We start from the raw sequence: 14449 nt of genomic DNA, 5'->3' as shown, positions 1-14449 counted from the left end.
AGGGTGGCCAAACAAATCCTGATTGATTGCTGACCGTTGACTGATGCTTGGCCCTCCAGATCGGGACTTGGGATCCTCCAAGCGGCCTGAACATGACGGACAACCAGAAGGGCAAGACGACCAACGTCTCCGACTCGCTGGCCAACCGCTCCCTGGTCGTCTCCACCCTGCTGGTGAACATTTCTCCTTTTTTTCTCCCAGCCAGAATCTCATTTGGCATTCAGAGGGAACGGCCTCCAGTCGAAGCTGAAATTGCCAATCCTGTATCTGTGTGGGTGCAATTACAGAGGGGCTAAGCACAGGCTGTCCTGGCCTTTTAATTGATTATCTCAGGAGGTGTGTTCACTTTAAGCTTTTCCTCTCTGAAAAATCCCCCAGAACCCTACCTTAGAAGTCTTGCCATGGTAGACAGGCTTCCTACGTGTCTGCGACCAGCCTCACTGGCTCCCCAGCGCGGGCTGCTCTCGACACCGGCTCCCTCGGCCTGCTCAAGCCTGAACAACCGATTGGTTAAAAGTTCTGTACACGACTGATTGCAGTGCTGCCAGACTTACCACTTTGATTTCCCAAAAGCCGCTTTTGAGTGTATAATTGTGGGTTCAGTCCAACAGTATACCTTAGGATATTGTTTTCTTGGGGTGTCGATGTTCCAGCTTTGCTAAAGTGCCTTTCAATTTTCTACAAACAAACCATTTTTTACCCAAAAACCTACACACACACACACAAGGCCAAATGTTTGATTTTGAATGTGTGTCTGTACGTTTGGTTGTGCGTATGTTGGTGAATGTTTATTAATGCATGTGTCTGTGTTTTTGAGTGTGTGTGTTAGTGTGTGTGTGTGTGTGTGTGTGTGTATGTGTGTGTATGTGTGTGCCTGCGTGTATGTCCTTGTGTAAGTCCCTTTATATGTGAGACCACATATCCACTCCACTCCGCTCCTGATCTGTGTGTTCATGTTCGCAACAAAAAGGATTTGGGATATTCTGGACTGAAGAGGATCTTTTTGAATGACATCCCTGTTGTGTAATTAAGACCAGAGAGTGTGTGTGTGTGAGAGAGAGAGAGAGAGAGAGAGAGAGAGAGAGAGAGAGAGAGAGAGAGAGAGAGAGAGAGAGAGAGAGAGAGGATAAATAATATCAATTAAAGTGTGGGTAGTTATTATTTCTGTGAGCAGGCCTCCCATCCTTCCAGCACGCCGGGAAGGGATTGGATTGCTGTTATTAGTTAAGACTCTGCTTCAGCTGTAATTGCCATATCGGGATTGAGTCTGTGGGAGATATTTGATGGCCGTGGGAGAGAGAGAACGAGAGAGAGACAGAGAGAGACAGAGTAAGGGACTGAGAGAAAAAGAGACATAGAGAGAGAGAGAGAGAGAGAGAGAGAGAGAGAGAGAGAGAGAGAGAGTGAGCCAGAGAGAGAGACAGAGAGAGAGAGAGAGACACACATAGAGAGAGATAGAGAGATAGAGAAGGGGAGGGGGGGTGCTAACAGTAATTGGGTTTTGTTATATTTGACTGATGCACACTTTCATCCATTTTCACATAATTTTCGGTGGATTATGTTTATCCATAAAACATGATGTAATTACCTCCAAGATCTCGGCCTTATCAACAGTTTATCTACCCGAGGAATCACTCATCTAGTTTTATGCAAGACGTAAACTCCCTTGGAGAGGCATTGCGGCAATCTTTGAAGTCTCAGGATGAAATGGATTGTGCCACGCTCTTTTTTTCGGGTACTTTTTTTCACTGGATTACAGATGTGGTGCCTGGCGTCGTGTAATTGGCTCTAAACAATACAAATTTGTGGTCTCGCCATAATTGTTTGAAGCGTATGTCTGTTTTTCGCTAATTCGCCATGAGGGATGTCTGTTAGTCGATTGGCTCAAAGGGCCCAGCAATCACTCTATTGTAAGGTAGAGTGAGGGGAGAGCGAAGCCGCCCCTCCCTCCCCCCTCTCTGCCAATAGGTGTTCGGTATGCCAGACATGCAGCTCCATTAATTGAAAGAGAATTCATTGTGTTGCCGTTCATCTGCTCCCATTGTGCACCGTGTCAGCCAGCCATTAGGCTGCCGTAAAAAGGTGGTAAATAAAGAGAGCAAGTGGCCCCCGAAAGCCAAATTAATCCTCACAGGGCCGCTTACTATCGGTTGAGCAAGAGAGTGAAAAAGTGAAGGAGCGACCTCAACATTCTTGGACAGAGACGAATGAAGTGAAGCTGTAATTAGTCTGTTTTGTGTATGAATTAGATTACAATGACAAATACGCACGGTGAAGGATCATTAAGCAATACGTTGGCCTCGGTAAAACATATGTTCTTCGAGGAACATCATATCCTGTGGATTATCTCATGGCCCGGCACCTCATCCTTCAAACACGCCTCAATAAGCGGGCGTCGACCGTCATCCGCTCAGCTGCAGGACATTAGCATTATTATAAACTAGGGAACCTTATTAGCCCGGATCTAATTATTCACTGAGCGCAACCCCGCTCCTGCCGTTCCCACAGAGGTAAATGCTAATGAAAGAATGTTTTATCTCGCGTCCATTTGCTACGGATCATTCCTGTTAGAACAAGGTCTCTGGGCACCCATTGCGCTATGTCAAGTATTTAACGGGTGTGTTTGCGATCGGCTGGTTGGTTCCGTTTCATTTGTTTGAATATGAATGTGCTCGGTGAAAGAGATGCATTACATCCCCATTGTTTTGGTAAAGGTGTTGCCGTTTTATTTATTCATTTGGTTTTGGGATTTGCTGCGTCACAGCCAATGGGCAGCTTAACAGGATCAATAACACCAAAATAAAATTTGTAATGTGCACAGATGATCCAGCATCATTTGTCCTTTTCCCTTCTTTTTTCGTTTGCTGCTGCTGTTGAGCAAAACAAAACACCATTTTTAATTTGTTTCAAAAGAAATAACGGCAATTTTACATTTAGCTGAACAAGCCAGTGAGCGTCTGCAGATGATAAACGTATAGGCTGTTTATCCTTAATTAGGTTTCTTTCTCTTTTTTTCATCCAGATAGTCTTGTCTTGCTATTTTTTTCCCCTAACGGTGCCTTTTAATTAAAGAAGCTCCGGCCACCATCTGAAACACGGCCTTGCTGCTGTGCGCGACGGGCAGATGGAGGAGGGATAGCGGGGGGGAAGTGGGGACAGGCAGAGCAGGTGGCGGTGGGATGGCAGGGCCACTTGCACACGCATGAGCCTCCGAAAAGGGAAGGTTCTGCCATTCGCCATCGCAGCTCGCAGTCGGCTTGATTTGAACTCGCGGGGAGATAAACGCGCGGAGAGTGCGCTAGCTACACATGTAATCTCATTCCGGGGTTCCGCTCCTGTTTCAGATGATGTGTTTACGTGCAGAGCGAGAAGTAGGGCCCTCGTGTTTATGAGATTAATTTGGATTAAAGTATTGAGCAGCTTTTTGGAAACGGTGCCAGCCACACACCGCACCATTAACGTGAAACCGAGAGTGCCGGAATGCTTCTCTCTCTCGATGAACGCCCGTTTTTGCATTTATGAAACATGTTTGTTTGTTGTCTGCTCTCCGACTTTTTTTAAATTTCTATATTTGGATTCTCATTGAAATTTGGCTTTGAGGAAAAGTAATTGGGATGTAAAACAAAAATGACATCAAAACCCAAAACACATAAACGCATTAAGAATGTATCGACATCACTGATTGACGTACGGGTAAATACAGGATGGGAGCGGGACTTGGAACCCCAGCATGAACACACTGCGCAGCGCTCCAACACCCGCCGCAGGTGTTTCACAGGCAGGCAATAAGTGGTGCTCAGTGTTAATGCGTCTAGTGGCTGTTTATGATAATTACAGTCTTTCACATTCGATGGAAGGTGAGAGGTTATGTGCTGCTAATGGGCTGACAATAGCTTATTTTGTGGATAACACGCTGGATAACACTTATTATTATAGTTTACTCAGTGGCACAGAGAGAGAGAGAGAGAGAGAGAGAGAGAGAGAGAGAGAGAGAGAGAGAGAGAGGGGGGGGGGGGGGAGGCGAGAGAGGGAAGGGGAGAGAGAGAGAGACACACACACACACAGATGGAGGGAGAGGGAGGCGAGAGAGAGAGAGAAAAAGACAGAGATGGAGATAACAGATCATATCAGGAATGAAAGGAAGGTTAGGTTGCCAGCTGTGGAGATAAAGGGAGAAAGAGAATGGGCGTTGCTCACAGAGCAACACAGCCAAGGTATGTCTGCTTATTTGATCGCTAGGGGTTGTTACATTGTTGTGGCAGACGGCATCGCCATTGATTTCATTTCAGTCACCCCAGAGAAAGGTTGTGAGCGCTTAGTGGGACCGGCATCCTAGCGTCATCTCCTCCCTCGTTTCCTAGGATTCATTAAGATAGAGTCACGCACTCAGTCATCAGAGATCTGGTGTAATGGGTCTGTCCTATTTCAGTCTGTATATAAAGTATATAGATCAAACACATAGAATATAAAGACTTCTAAGAGGCCAAGGCTCGACTACAGGCAAGACCCAAATGCATTGAGCAGTAAACAGCCTGGAGATAAACGGTTCCATGTTGTTGAATGAATAAAAGAAGGATGAATCCAAAGTAGGATAAAAAGACTGGTTTCCTGCCCTGTGAGTACTGCATTCAGGACAACACTGGATGGCTGCACCACACCCGTGGAGAGCAACCTGTGTGGCTCTGGGCAGATCTCCACGCTAATTCTGACTCTGCTAAAGCTAGGGCTCGGTTGCCATGGCAATTACCGCCAAATCAAACACTGGGAGCAGCATGGTGTGTTCTGGTTCACTGGCCGTTTGGCTTTTAAGGTTGTGGGCTTGAGAAAAATAGAGATGGTTATAGTACTCGTGCCTTTGTTGTGAACGGCCGGGTTTCAACATTTACTTTGTGTGTGTTTGTGTTTTATTTGCTTTTCATCTAGTATCGTCCAATAGACTGGTCACGAACACAGAAAGCTTTTGAGTCACTGCTCTGCTGATTTCTGTAGCCTTGAATTTATATTTTCCATGCAATGTTTGTTGTTGTGCAGTTGTAATGCAATCCAGCCATCGTGAGGACGTAGGAGCTTAAAGTTGGACGTTTTTATCTCTGTGCTGTTATCAACGTTACATCAGTTGAGTTCTGGGCAATGCCTGCAGCAACGCAGTACACCACACCTGTCAGAAGCAGTGCAATCACACCAAACAAAGGCTTCAAAGCCAATAAATCATTGGCCGTTTGGCCACGATCGCTATATATAGTTTCTTAAATTCTGATATTTTACATATATATATATATATATATATATATATATATATTATTATTATTATTAATGAGTATGTCTGACTTGTCTGATTAGAGGTTGGTTAAGTGGTTGGTTGTGTTTCCTCCTCATAATTCTTGTTTCAAAGAAGCCACTAGAATATATGAAAGCCGTTAGCCTTCTTTTTATTTTTTTGCTTAATGACTTGATCAGCAGCAGAAAGCCAGGACAGATGGTGCCAGAAGTTTAGAGAATGAACAAAAACAGCTGAACGGAAAAAAGTGGTAAAAAAAACGAAGACATTATATAGAGAAAATGTGGTCAGAGAAATGCAAAGAAGAACCTTAATTATTCTGCCACCTAGGCGTAGGATTGGCTGCCACTAATTCAATGTGTGTGTGTGTGTGTGTGTGTGTGTGTGTGTGAGGGTGTGTTTAAATGTGTGCATGTCTAAATGTAGGTATGTGTGCAGTCATTTGTGTGTTTGCGTGTGTGTGTGTGTGTGTTTGCGTGTGAGTGTAAGTAATTGTCCATTTGTGTGTGTCTGTGTAATTGTCTTTGCGTGTGTTTGGTGTAGGTCAATCCGGTACATGCATGCGTGAGAGCGTGTGTGTGGGACAGTCCATCGGAATCCCTTATCGTATTGACAGTGCATGAGATGCCCTGAGAGCCCGGGCAGCCGGCCTGTGGAGCCCGGGTGCAGCAGAGTCATTGATATGGGGGGGGGGGGGATTAGCTCCTTTGTGCCTGTCTGGTCCCCCTCATCCACCCCCATTGGTCCAGAGGCACATGCTCAGTCGCTCACACACACTGCACACTACAATCATATCAGACAGTCACACACACACACGCATACACACACAGACACAGAACTGGGCAGACGTGCGTGCACGCATGCGTGCACGCACCCGCATGCGTGCACGCACCCGCACACACTCACACACGTGCATACATTCACACCAGCGCTCACACACACACACAAATAGTGGACTTACATACACACACATACATCTCTCGCTCCTCTCTCTCTCTCTCTCTCTCTCTCTCTCTCTCTCTCTCTCTCTCTCTCTCTCTCTCTCTCACATGCACACAGGCACACAGGCACACAATAACACACACATACAGTTGGATTAGCCGTCCTACACTTCTCATCCCCCAGCCAGGGAGCGGTGTTCATCTGGTCCAACACACACACACCCACACACACCCCCTCACACACACACACACACACACACACAGCCACAGCCCAAGAGAGCCGATATCGCAGCATCGTACACCTATTCTCCAATCCGTTATCGGGAGGTAAAAGGTGTCCAGTATTGCGTGCGGAGAGGCTTATGTCCCCCCCCCACCCTTTACTCCTGTATACCAACAACAAGTATCTCCCCCCCCCACACCCTTTACTCCTGTACACCAACAGTAAGTAACCACCGCTGTCTTTCCCTTCGCACAGGAGGAGCCCTACGTGATGTTCAAGAAGTCGGACAAGCCGCTGTACGGCAACGACCGCTTCGAGGGCTACTGCATCGACCTGCTGCGGGAGCTAGCCGCCATCCTGGGCTTCACCTACGAGGTGCGTCTGGTGGAGGACGGCCGCTTCGGGGCCCAGGACGAGTTCACGGGCCAGTGGAACGGCATGGTGAAGGAGCTTATGGACCACGTGAGTCATGAACACAGTGTGTTCCCATTGGTGCACACGCACGCACGCATGTTGGGGGTGAGGGTGGAGGGTGGGGGACCGGCAGGTACCCTGTGGCGCGGAGAAGCTGCGCTGGAATCCCACTGTGGAAGTGGTGGAGGTGGTGGTGGAGGTGTAGATGGGGGGGTGTTGGGGGGTGGGGTTGGACTCCCACTTACCCTTACTCCACTGGTGGGGAAGGGAGTGACAGTGCCGCGCGTAGATTTTGTTTTCCCTGTAGAGCCCCCCCCCCACACACACACACACACACACACACACACACGCACACACACACAAACTCGCACGCACACACACCACAGTCTACATCATTAGACAGGACCAACTCAGGCTTGGTGAGGATGGAGTGCCTGGGCAGGAGAAGAGCAGGCAGTGCAACGCCGATAGTCAATATCTGACCCTGTTAAGAGCAGAGACCAGCGTTGCATCTCCCAGGGCTCCAGAAGGCACCGCCTCTTGTCCGGCCTGCCTCTTGATCTGGCCTTGATTGGCTGTCAGGACAGTCATCCCGGCCTCCCCCGGCCGGAGCGGCCAATCCCCTGCGAGCCAACGCTCAGTGTGGACTTTGCGTGCCGACTGCTCTTCCAGGGCCGGGGCTTGACTCAGACAGACGGTAATTGCATCGGACAGGCCTTCAAAAGAGTGTAGGGAAGACGACTTGCGGGGAGAAGTTGGGCTGAGGAGGACGTGGCAAATGGAGCCGAACATGTTGGATGTCTCCTGTCAGGAGCTTCCCAAAACTGATCTTTTTCCCTCCCCCCATCTCTGTGTAATGCTGAAGGAGGACCATATAGAGTTCATCTTAATCCACCAAACATTTTATGTGCGGTAGGATTTAAAAGATATAGGAATGGCCATGAGAACATTGCTGCTGAAAATGAAACACACCGTTTGTGATCAGATCGGCGCTTGTTTACCCATTGGTTATTATAATATATATAGAAAATAAGAGCAGAGCAACCCTCCTGATCCCTTTTAATGTCCTGTCAAGATATCGTCTGAGATTTATTTATCAACTTAAGCTCATTTAAGACATTCAGTTTGCTGTTTATTGCACTTGCAAAAAAAAAGAGTGGTCATTAAATAAGATAGAAGGGTGTATTGCTCTTTTAAAAGACAACTGAGGAATGGCGTCTTGCTCAGGCTGTTTTATGAACAGTCACATGTGTGTGTGTGTGTGTGTTTGTGTGTGTGTACCGTTTTTAAACAGGTGTTGAGGGACAAATGAAGGCCTGGATTCAGTTAGTTTAATGGTGTGTTTTTGGATCCACAGCGTGAACACGAGAGGGAGAAAGAGTCAGTTCAATAGGTTATAGTGGCTCTGACAGGCCAGACAGAGAGACAGAGAGAGAGAGAGAGAGAGAGAGAGAGAGAGGGGGAGGGGGAGAGAGAGAGAGAGGAAGAAAGAGAGCGAGTGGGGAAGTTAAAGAGAGAGAGAGGGGAAGTTAAAGATAGAGAGGCAGACAGAGAGAGGGGTTTTAAATTTCCTTTTAAGCACCCTGGGACAGACTGTTTGTGATGTGTAAAAATGCCCTGTTTTCTTAATTTGATCGCCTCTAACAACCTCTCAGCGTGGCTGACTTACGACCCGTCCTGCTAACCCCCCTTCCTCTCTTTCCTTCATCTCTCCATTCCCCCCCATGTCTCTTTCCCCCCTGTCTCCCCCTGCGTTGACAGAGGGCCGATCTGGCCGTGGCTCCCCTAGCCATCACCTACGTGCGAGAGAAGGTCATCGATTTCTCCAAGCCCTTCATGACGCTGGGGATAAGTATACTATACCGCAAGCCCAACGGCACCAACCCGGGGGTCTTCTCCTTCCTCAACCCCCTCTCGCCAGATATCTGGATGTATATTCTGCTGGCTTACTTGGGTGTCAGTTGTGTGCTGTTTGTCATAGCCAGGTAACATAATCACGCTCGCGGGCTTTCGCACAAACACACACACGCACACAACACACACACACACACACACACACACACACACACACACACACACACACACACACACACACACACACACACACACACATGTTCAGTCTAGCGTCTTTCAGCTTGGGAGCATCGCCTCTCTCTGAGTAACAGCAGAATAATCATTTGGTAATCATGTGGGATGTTTATCCTGATATACAGGTTGTATATATATATATATATATATATATATATATATATATATCCTGAGCGATGCCTTCTCAGGCTCTCGCATAGCAAAATCCCATCAGTCACTGACACTAATCAACAGCCGTATGTCCTAGCGCAGAATTAAATCCTATAAAACTATATGGGATCACATAGCCACAAGCTTGTTTCTTGTAGTTATGATGAATGCCATGCAAAGTTTCAGTCTGTTCTGATGTTACAAACAGGAATGGATCTTGCTATGGATTCGGCAGTTGGATTGCTTAGTATAATTGCTTAATACTACCCAGAACTGGTTGTGCACTTTTTGGTTCTAGTCGCTGCGATAAGTGCTGCCTTGAAGGCCATAGTCACACAAACCTAAAGTTATCTCAGCCATTATGTTATGACTGTAGTGCATGAGAGTTTGTTTGTGTGTGCGTGTGAGTGTTTATGTGTGTGACAATGTATGTGCGAGTGTTTTCGAGAGTATGTTGTGCCAGAGAATGTGTGCCAGAGAATGTGTTTGCGGTTAGTGTAACCGTCGATGTGTACGGCTGTTGTGGCCCTGCTCCACCCACCTCTCCTCCGCCCTCCCTCGTGTCTCAGAGTCTGTGCCGTCTTTTCCTTTCTGTCGCTTTTCTTTGCCATGCTTCAAACACCCTGTGTCACGCCCCAACACAGGACTGTCGGGAACATTCATGAGGAAACATCCAGGCAGGCTGATGACTTTAGAAGGGCCTCCTTGAGGGCTTTCTCCTCCGCCGTCTTTTAAATGGATCTTTTACTCTCGTATTCTACTTTCTGTTTTAAAGGATTTTGTTGACTTCATCAGATCCCATAAAATGAACAGTTTCATCATTTAAATGAATGAACTCCCCCCTAAGCTCATGAAAGTGCATTTCATTAAGAGCTAAACATACACCATTGGGACATCCGTACAAGACCGTAATAAAGATGATGGTGGAATGAGGCACAGTGGCCAGCCTTAAACCTTAACGGAAGGAGACTAAAAGACAGCTAATGGTGCAATGGCGAGTAAAATGTCGACTCCCTGTTACGTTTGTGCTAGTGCACTTGCAGTCGATAAAATCAGGTTTTGACGGATAGGAAGTTTATTGTTGATCGATCAGGTTGTTGCCAGTGGCTGAGATTTGAAGCATGAGGAAAGGAAAATAACAGGAAGGAAATCTTGCGTTAACTCTTAAACTTTTGAGAGACAGCCCGCCATGCCACAGCAGCGGCGGTGCTTGCGAGAGTTTTATGGTTAACGCAGGTGCATTTTTTTATCTTCTTCAATGTTACTGGCAATATGATCACAAAAGAAACCAAAAAAGCGGCAACTGTCATCTAAGTTGGTTCAGAATATGCACCTATTTTTTATGTATTCCATAACAATCAGCAAATTTTGGGTAAGTCTATATCACATCCCGCCCCCCCTACCCCCTACCCCCTCTCTGCTCCCTTTTCTTTCCTGTTATATATAGACAGATGCATGCCAGGGTCTAATTGCATGTGGTCACTATAGAGCACTAGAAATACAAAGGTCAACACCCCACACTAACAGTTGATACCTTACTGTGAAAATCTAAAAGTCGTATGTGTTTGTTCACATTATACTACATAATATCTATGTATGCTTGTGTGTGTGTCGCTGCGTTGTGTGATTAAGCGTGTGTGGTTCGGTGAATGAAGAAGACTGCCAGAGAATGGAGGCTGGGTTTCGAATGGAGACTGAATGCTGGGCTAATTGAAAAGTGCCAAAGTGAAGACAACAGAGTTTCGCCCCTCTTCTGCTGTATGTGGTCCTACGTGGCTACCACAGTACAGAACAACCCCAAAAAAACGTTTTGAACAAAAAGTTGCATAATTCTGTTTAGACATCTGCTGTTATCGCCACTTGCCACAGTCTGATGTTGGCAGTGCATCTTGCAATCAAAGTGTCTTCTAATGGCTTCGGCCCAGCTGCTTACTTGTTGTGAAGCAGGTGACGAAAGAGCAGCAACTATATTCTCTGTTGTACATTCTCTGGAAGTACACGGGTGATATTCTTACTGTGTTACACTTTTAGGTTGTGAATAAACTTGATTGAATCTACTGCATCCAATTAATTTTCTTTAGGATGGCCAAGTAGCAGAGGCAGCAGTACGTGGGAATGATCATAGCAGTCCTGCAGAACGTTCCTTAGTTCGTCTAATTAAGATATTGACATCCAGAACTCACTTCCTCTACTCTGAATTACAATATCTCCCTCTTCAAAGTCTGTCTCACATCAAAGTGTTCTGATAAGCACTTTACCGCCAAAGTGTCGATGGTGCTATAACGGCAGGCTCATATGAAAGGCACATTCCCAAACTCACAATGGCCCTTTAACAGAACATTTATATTCAGTTTTTGCTCGGTTTGAACGCAGTCCACCCACTTAGCTTGATTAATCCTTGAGGGCTTTTGGAAAGCCGCTGATGAAAATCCTCTGGTACACTTCGAGTGTGTCTCCAAGGTATTGATTGTCAATAAGCGTGTGAATGGGAGGAAACCACAAGCGTTTGTGGGAGATATTTGATTGCTTGTGAGGAAAATAGGGACACAAGCCGTGCTCATCCTGCTTCTAAGACGGGAAATAATCCCGATCCAATTCCATGTCTGTGGAGTCACGTCTGTGGGTCTACCTTCGGTGACATTGGCCTCATTGGGATATAATCACATTCACCCAGTGACCTCACCTCCATTTTAAAATGAGAGATAACAGGCTGCCACTGTTCTTCTCCTGCTGGTGAGTGTTCCCTGCCTGGGGTGCGTCTGCTTATCTCCGTGCCGTAACCTTGCCCAAAGTTTTCCCTCAACGTGGCTGCAGATGACCCGAGATTCTGTAAGGGCGGCGTAATTGGATCACAGAATGACAGCGCGCCGGCGGACAGCGTTAAACTGAGTGACTGGTTAAGCCATGTTGTTCCCCTACGAGCGGGAATGTTTTCAGCTATTGCTGTTTCCTTTTTGCATCCATTATCCCCCTTTCAACCCGCACCGGCAGACAAACATCACCACAAACGCCAGTGTTGCCAGTGCATACTCTCCCTCTCCCGCGCCTTCGTCTCTCCCCCCCCCCCGCCTCGCATCCTTTGCCATTTCGCTTGCCCTCCGTGTTCTTGGGTAGAGGGGTAATTGGCTTTCCGGGACTGCACATGATTGTGGGAAACGTGCTCTCAGACCTCGGAACATAGAATGGCAGTCACATGCAACTCGGCAAGGTCGCAGTGCACATGTACTCAATTTAGCATTGTAAATTGACAACCCGGGCAAGTCCGGAGTAAAACAAATTAAATGGAGGGATTGATTTAAGGAATCAAGAAATCCTTCAATGCAGAAAGGGATAAGAGGTTATGGGTAGGGACCTATAGAGGTCCTTGAGCTACGTTCAATAAAATCCATTTGAGCGCTAGCAAGGGGCTGGGGGGGGGGGCTGGGGTTGCAACGAATTTCAAGCACCAAGCCACTTATAATATTAAAGTCCATTGGTCATTGTCAAGGTGCAGTTTTGACGCTATCATGCTGTCAATACCGCAATTCATCTTCATGCGGCAGAATAGGCTACAGTTGTCAACACAGCGATGCTGGGATCACACCTCAGAGGACGACGGCTCCATCGCCTCCACACCTGGTCGTGTGATATGCTAATCAGTAGTGTCTCGTGCTATAAATTCGCCCTCGCAAATATGTACTTGACGCTACGAATTTGCAAGTGAATTTGTCAAACCCTTGAATCGACTTCAAGTAAAGATTGGGCTCGCGACTCCCACTTGGCCGGGCACCAACCAAATCAGGTCAGGATGCTTAATTGTAGACCAATCAACCTTTACTAATGCAGTGTCACTTATATTTAACATGAATAAATGAGAAATGGCTTTGCTTAAGAAGTGTTTGGAAGGCGAGAGGGAGAACAGGCGTGGGCTTGATGGGAACTGAGTGCTTCGCCTGCTGAATATTAATGCTCCTCCTAGATTATAAGGATTATTAGTTCTTTTCTCAACTGACAATGGAGTTATTTTCAGACCCCGATGATTAAATTATGGAAGGGAATTGCCTTTGATATGAGCACGCCCACATGATGAGTGTCTATAACCGTACAGTACAAAGTGACACCGTGGTGGTGTTCTCGCTAAATTTATGGATGGATTGCAAAAAAGTTGAGCAACAACAATAGAGGAGGAGACTGACTGACATATCAAATGGTTGAATTGTATATATTATAATTTCATTAAACTAAAGGATTTCCAAATAATCCAACTAACCCCTCATGACACCTACAAAGACCTTTGGGAAACTGGCATTGTTCTGATGCGTATGTAGTTCATCTCTGGTATGCCTTACTGTAGATTCAAATGTGAACATAGTGGACTAACCTTTCTGTTTTCTTCCCTGTCTACCCAGGTAGGACACCTCCCTCCCGTCTCTTATACTGTCTTCCAATCGTGTTGTGATGCCACTACAGTAAACGTCTGTGTGTGTTCTCTGTCAACTGTCACAGGTTTAGTCCCTACGAGTGGTATAATCCCCACCCTTGCAACCCCGACTCGGATGTAGTGGAAAACAATTTCACCCTGCTAAATAGTTTCTGGTTCGGAGTTGGAGCTCTCATGCAGCAAGGTAGACGCCTCTGCCTGTCCCCCCCCTTTTCTATAGCACATGTCCCACTCTTTGCTGGGGGTGAACCTTGCTCTTCTACAGGCCCATGACCATGCATGGGGGCCTCTGTGCATGTAGCTAGATGCTTCCTTGAAGAGGGTCCGGCAGACAAAAAAAAAACATGTCTAGAGCGGACCCCACGTGCCTTGGGGATTTGAGGGAACATGCATTTCAGTGAATGAGGACTAGTGGTTTGATGAATGAGGAACAGTGGTTTAGACTAGGAACACCTGCATGCTGCCAATTCCTTCCTCCCTTCCTTCTGTCTTTCCGTCCTTCCTTCCTTCCTTCCTTCAACCTTACCTTTATTTTTTTCCTTTTGCTTTTCCTTCCTTGAGTCCTGTCAATCCTACCTTCCTTGCAATTTCACTCCTTCGGCTTCTCCTCCTTGCACTCCTCCTCTTTCCTTCCTTCCTCCCTCCTTCCGTCCTACCTCTTCTATCCATCCCCTTGATCCCTGAACTCCCAATCTATGTCAACAGATCCTGAACAGGTAAGTCTATGTGCACCAGAATAAACCACTAAGGCCTAAATATTTGTTTACAAGAACGATGTCAGACCGTTCAAATGCTAATTCAACATTGCGCTAGCTGCTAGCTGGCCTCTGCCGAGATCAGCTTGCTACCAGGCCGATGCCATATCTTCTCAACGGGTTGGTGTGGTCAGGCAAGGATCTATAAAGGCAAGGGCCCAAATCAAGACACCATGCTAG

The 14449-nt window shown here is 46.7% G+C and overlaps 1 protein-coding gene across 3 annotated transcripts in view; it reads left to right on the top strand.

Annotated features, from left to right (window-relative positions):
* The window catches only part of grik2 (glutamate receptor, ionotropic, kainate 2), a gene marked incomplete at both ends in the record, with an annotated part of 121043 nt that overhangs the window by 72891 nt on the left and 33703 nt on the right, over nucleotides 1–14449 (top strand). For all 3 annotated transcript variants that reach the window (XM_079756127.1, XM_079756128.1, XM_079756129.1), the window contains 4 exons: nucleotides 60–173; nucleotides 6698–6904; nucleotides 8618–8841; nucleotides 13580–13698. In XM_079756127.1, coding sequence (XP_079612253.1) covers nucleotides 60–173; nucleotides 6698–6904; nucleotides 8618–8841; nucleotides 13580–13698 — 664 coding nt within the window. The remainder of the gene's footprint in view (nucleotides 1–59; nucleotides 174–6697; nucleotides 6905–8617; nucleotides 8842–13579; nucleotides 13699–14449) is intronic.

The sequence above is a fragment of the Pollachius pollachius genome (genome assembly GCF_949987615.1).
Source record: "Pollachius pollachius genome assembly, chromosome: 1".
Lineage (NCBI taxonomy): Eukaryota > Metazoa > Chordata > Actinopteri > Gadiformes > Gadidae > Pollachius > Pollachius pollachius.
The sequence above is the reverse complement of the archived record's forward strand: the minus strand, read 5'-3'. Positions and strand labels throughout refer to the sequence as shown.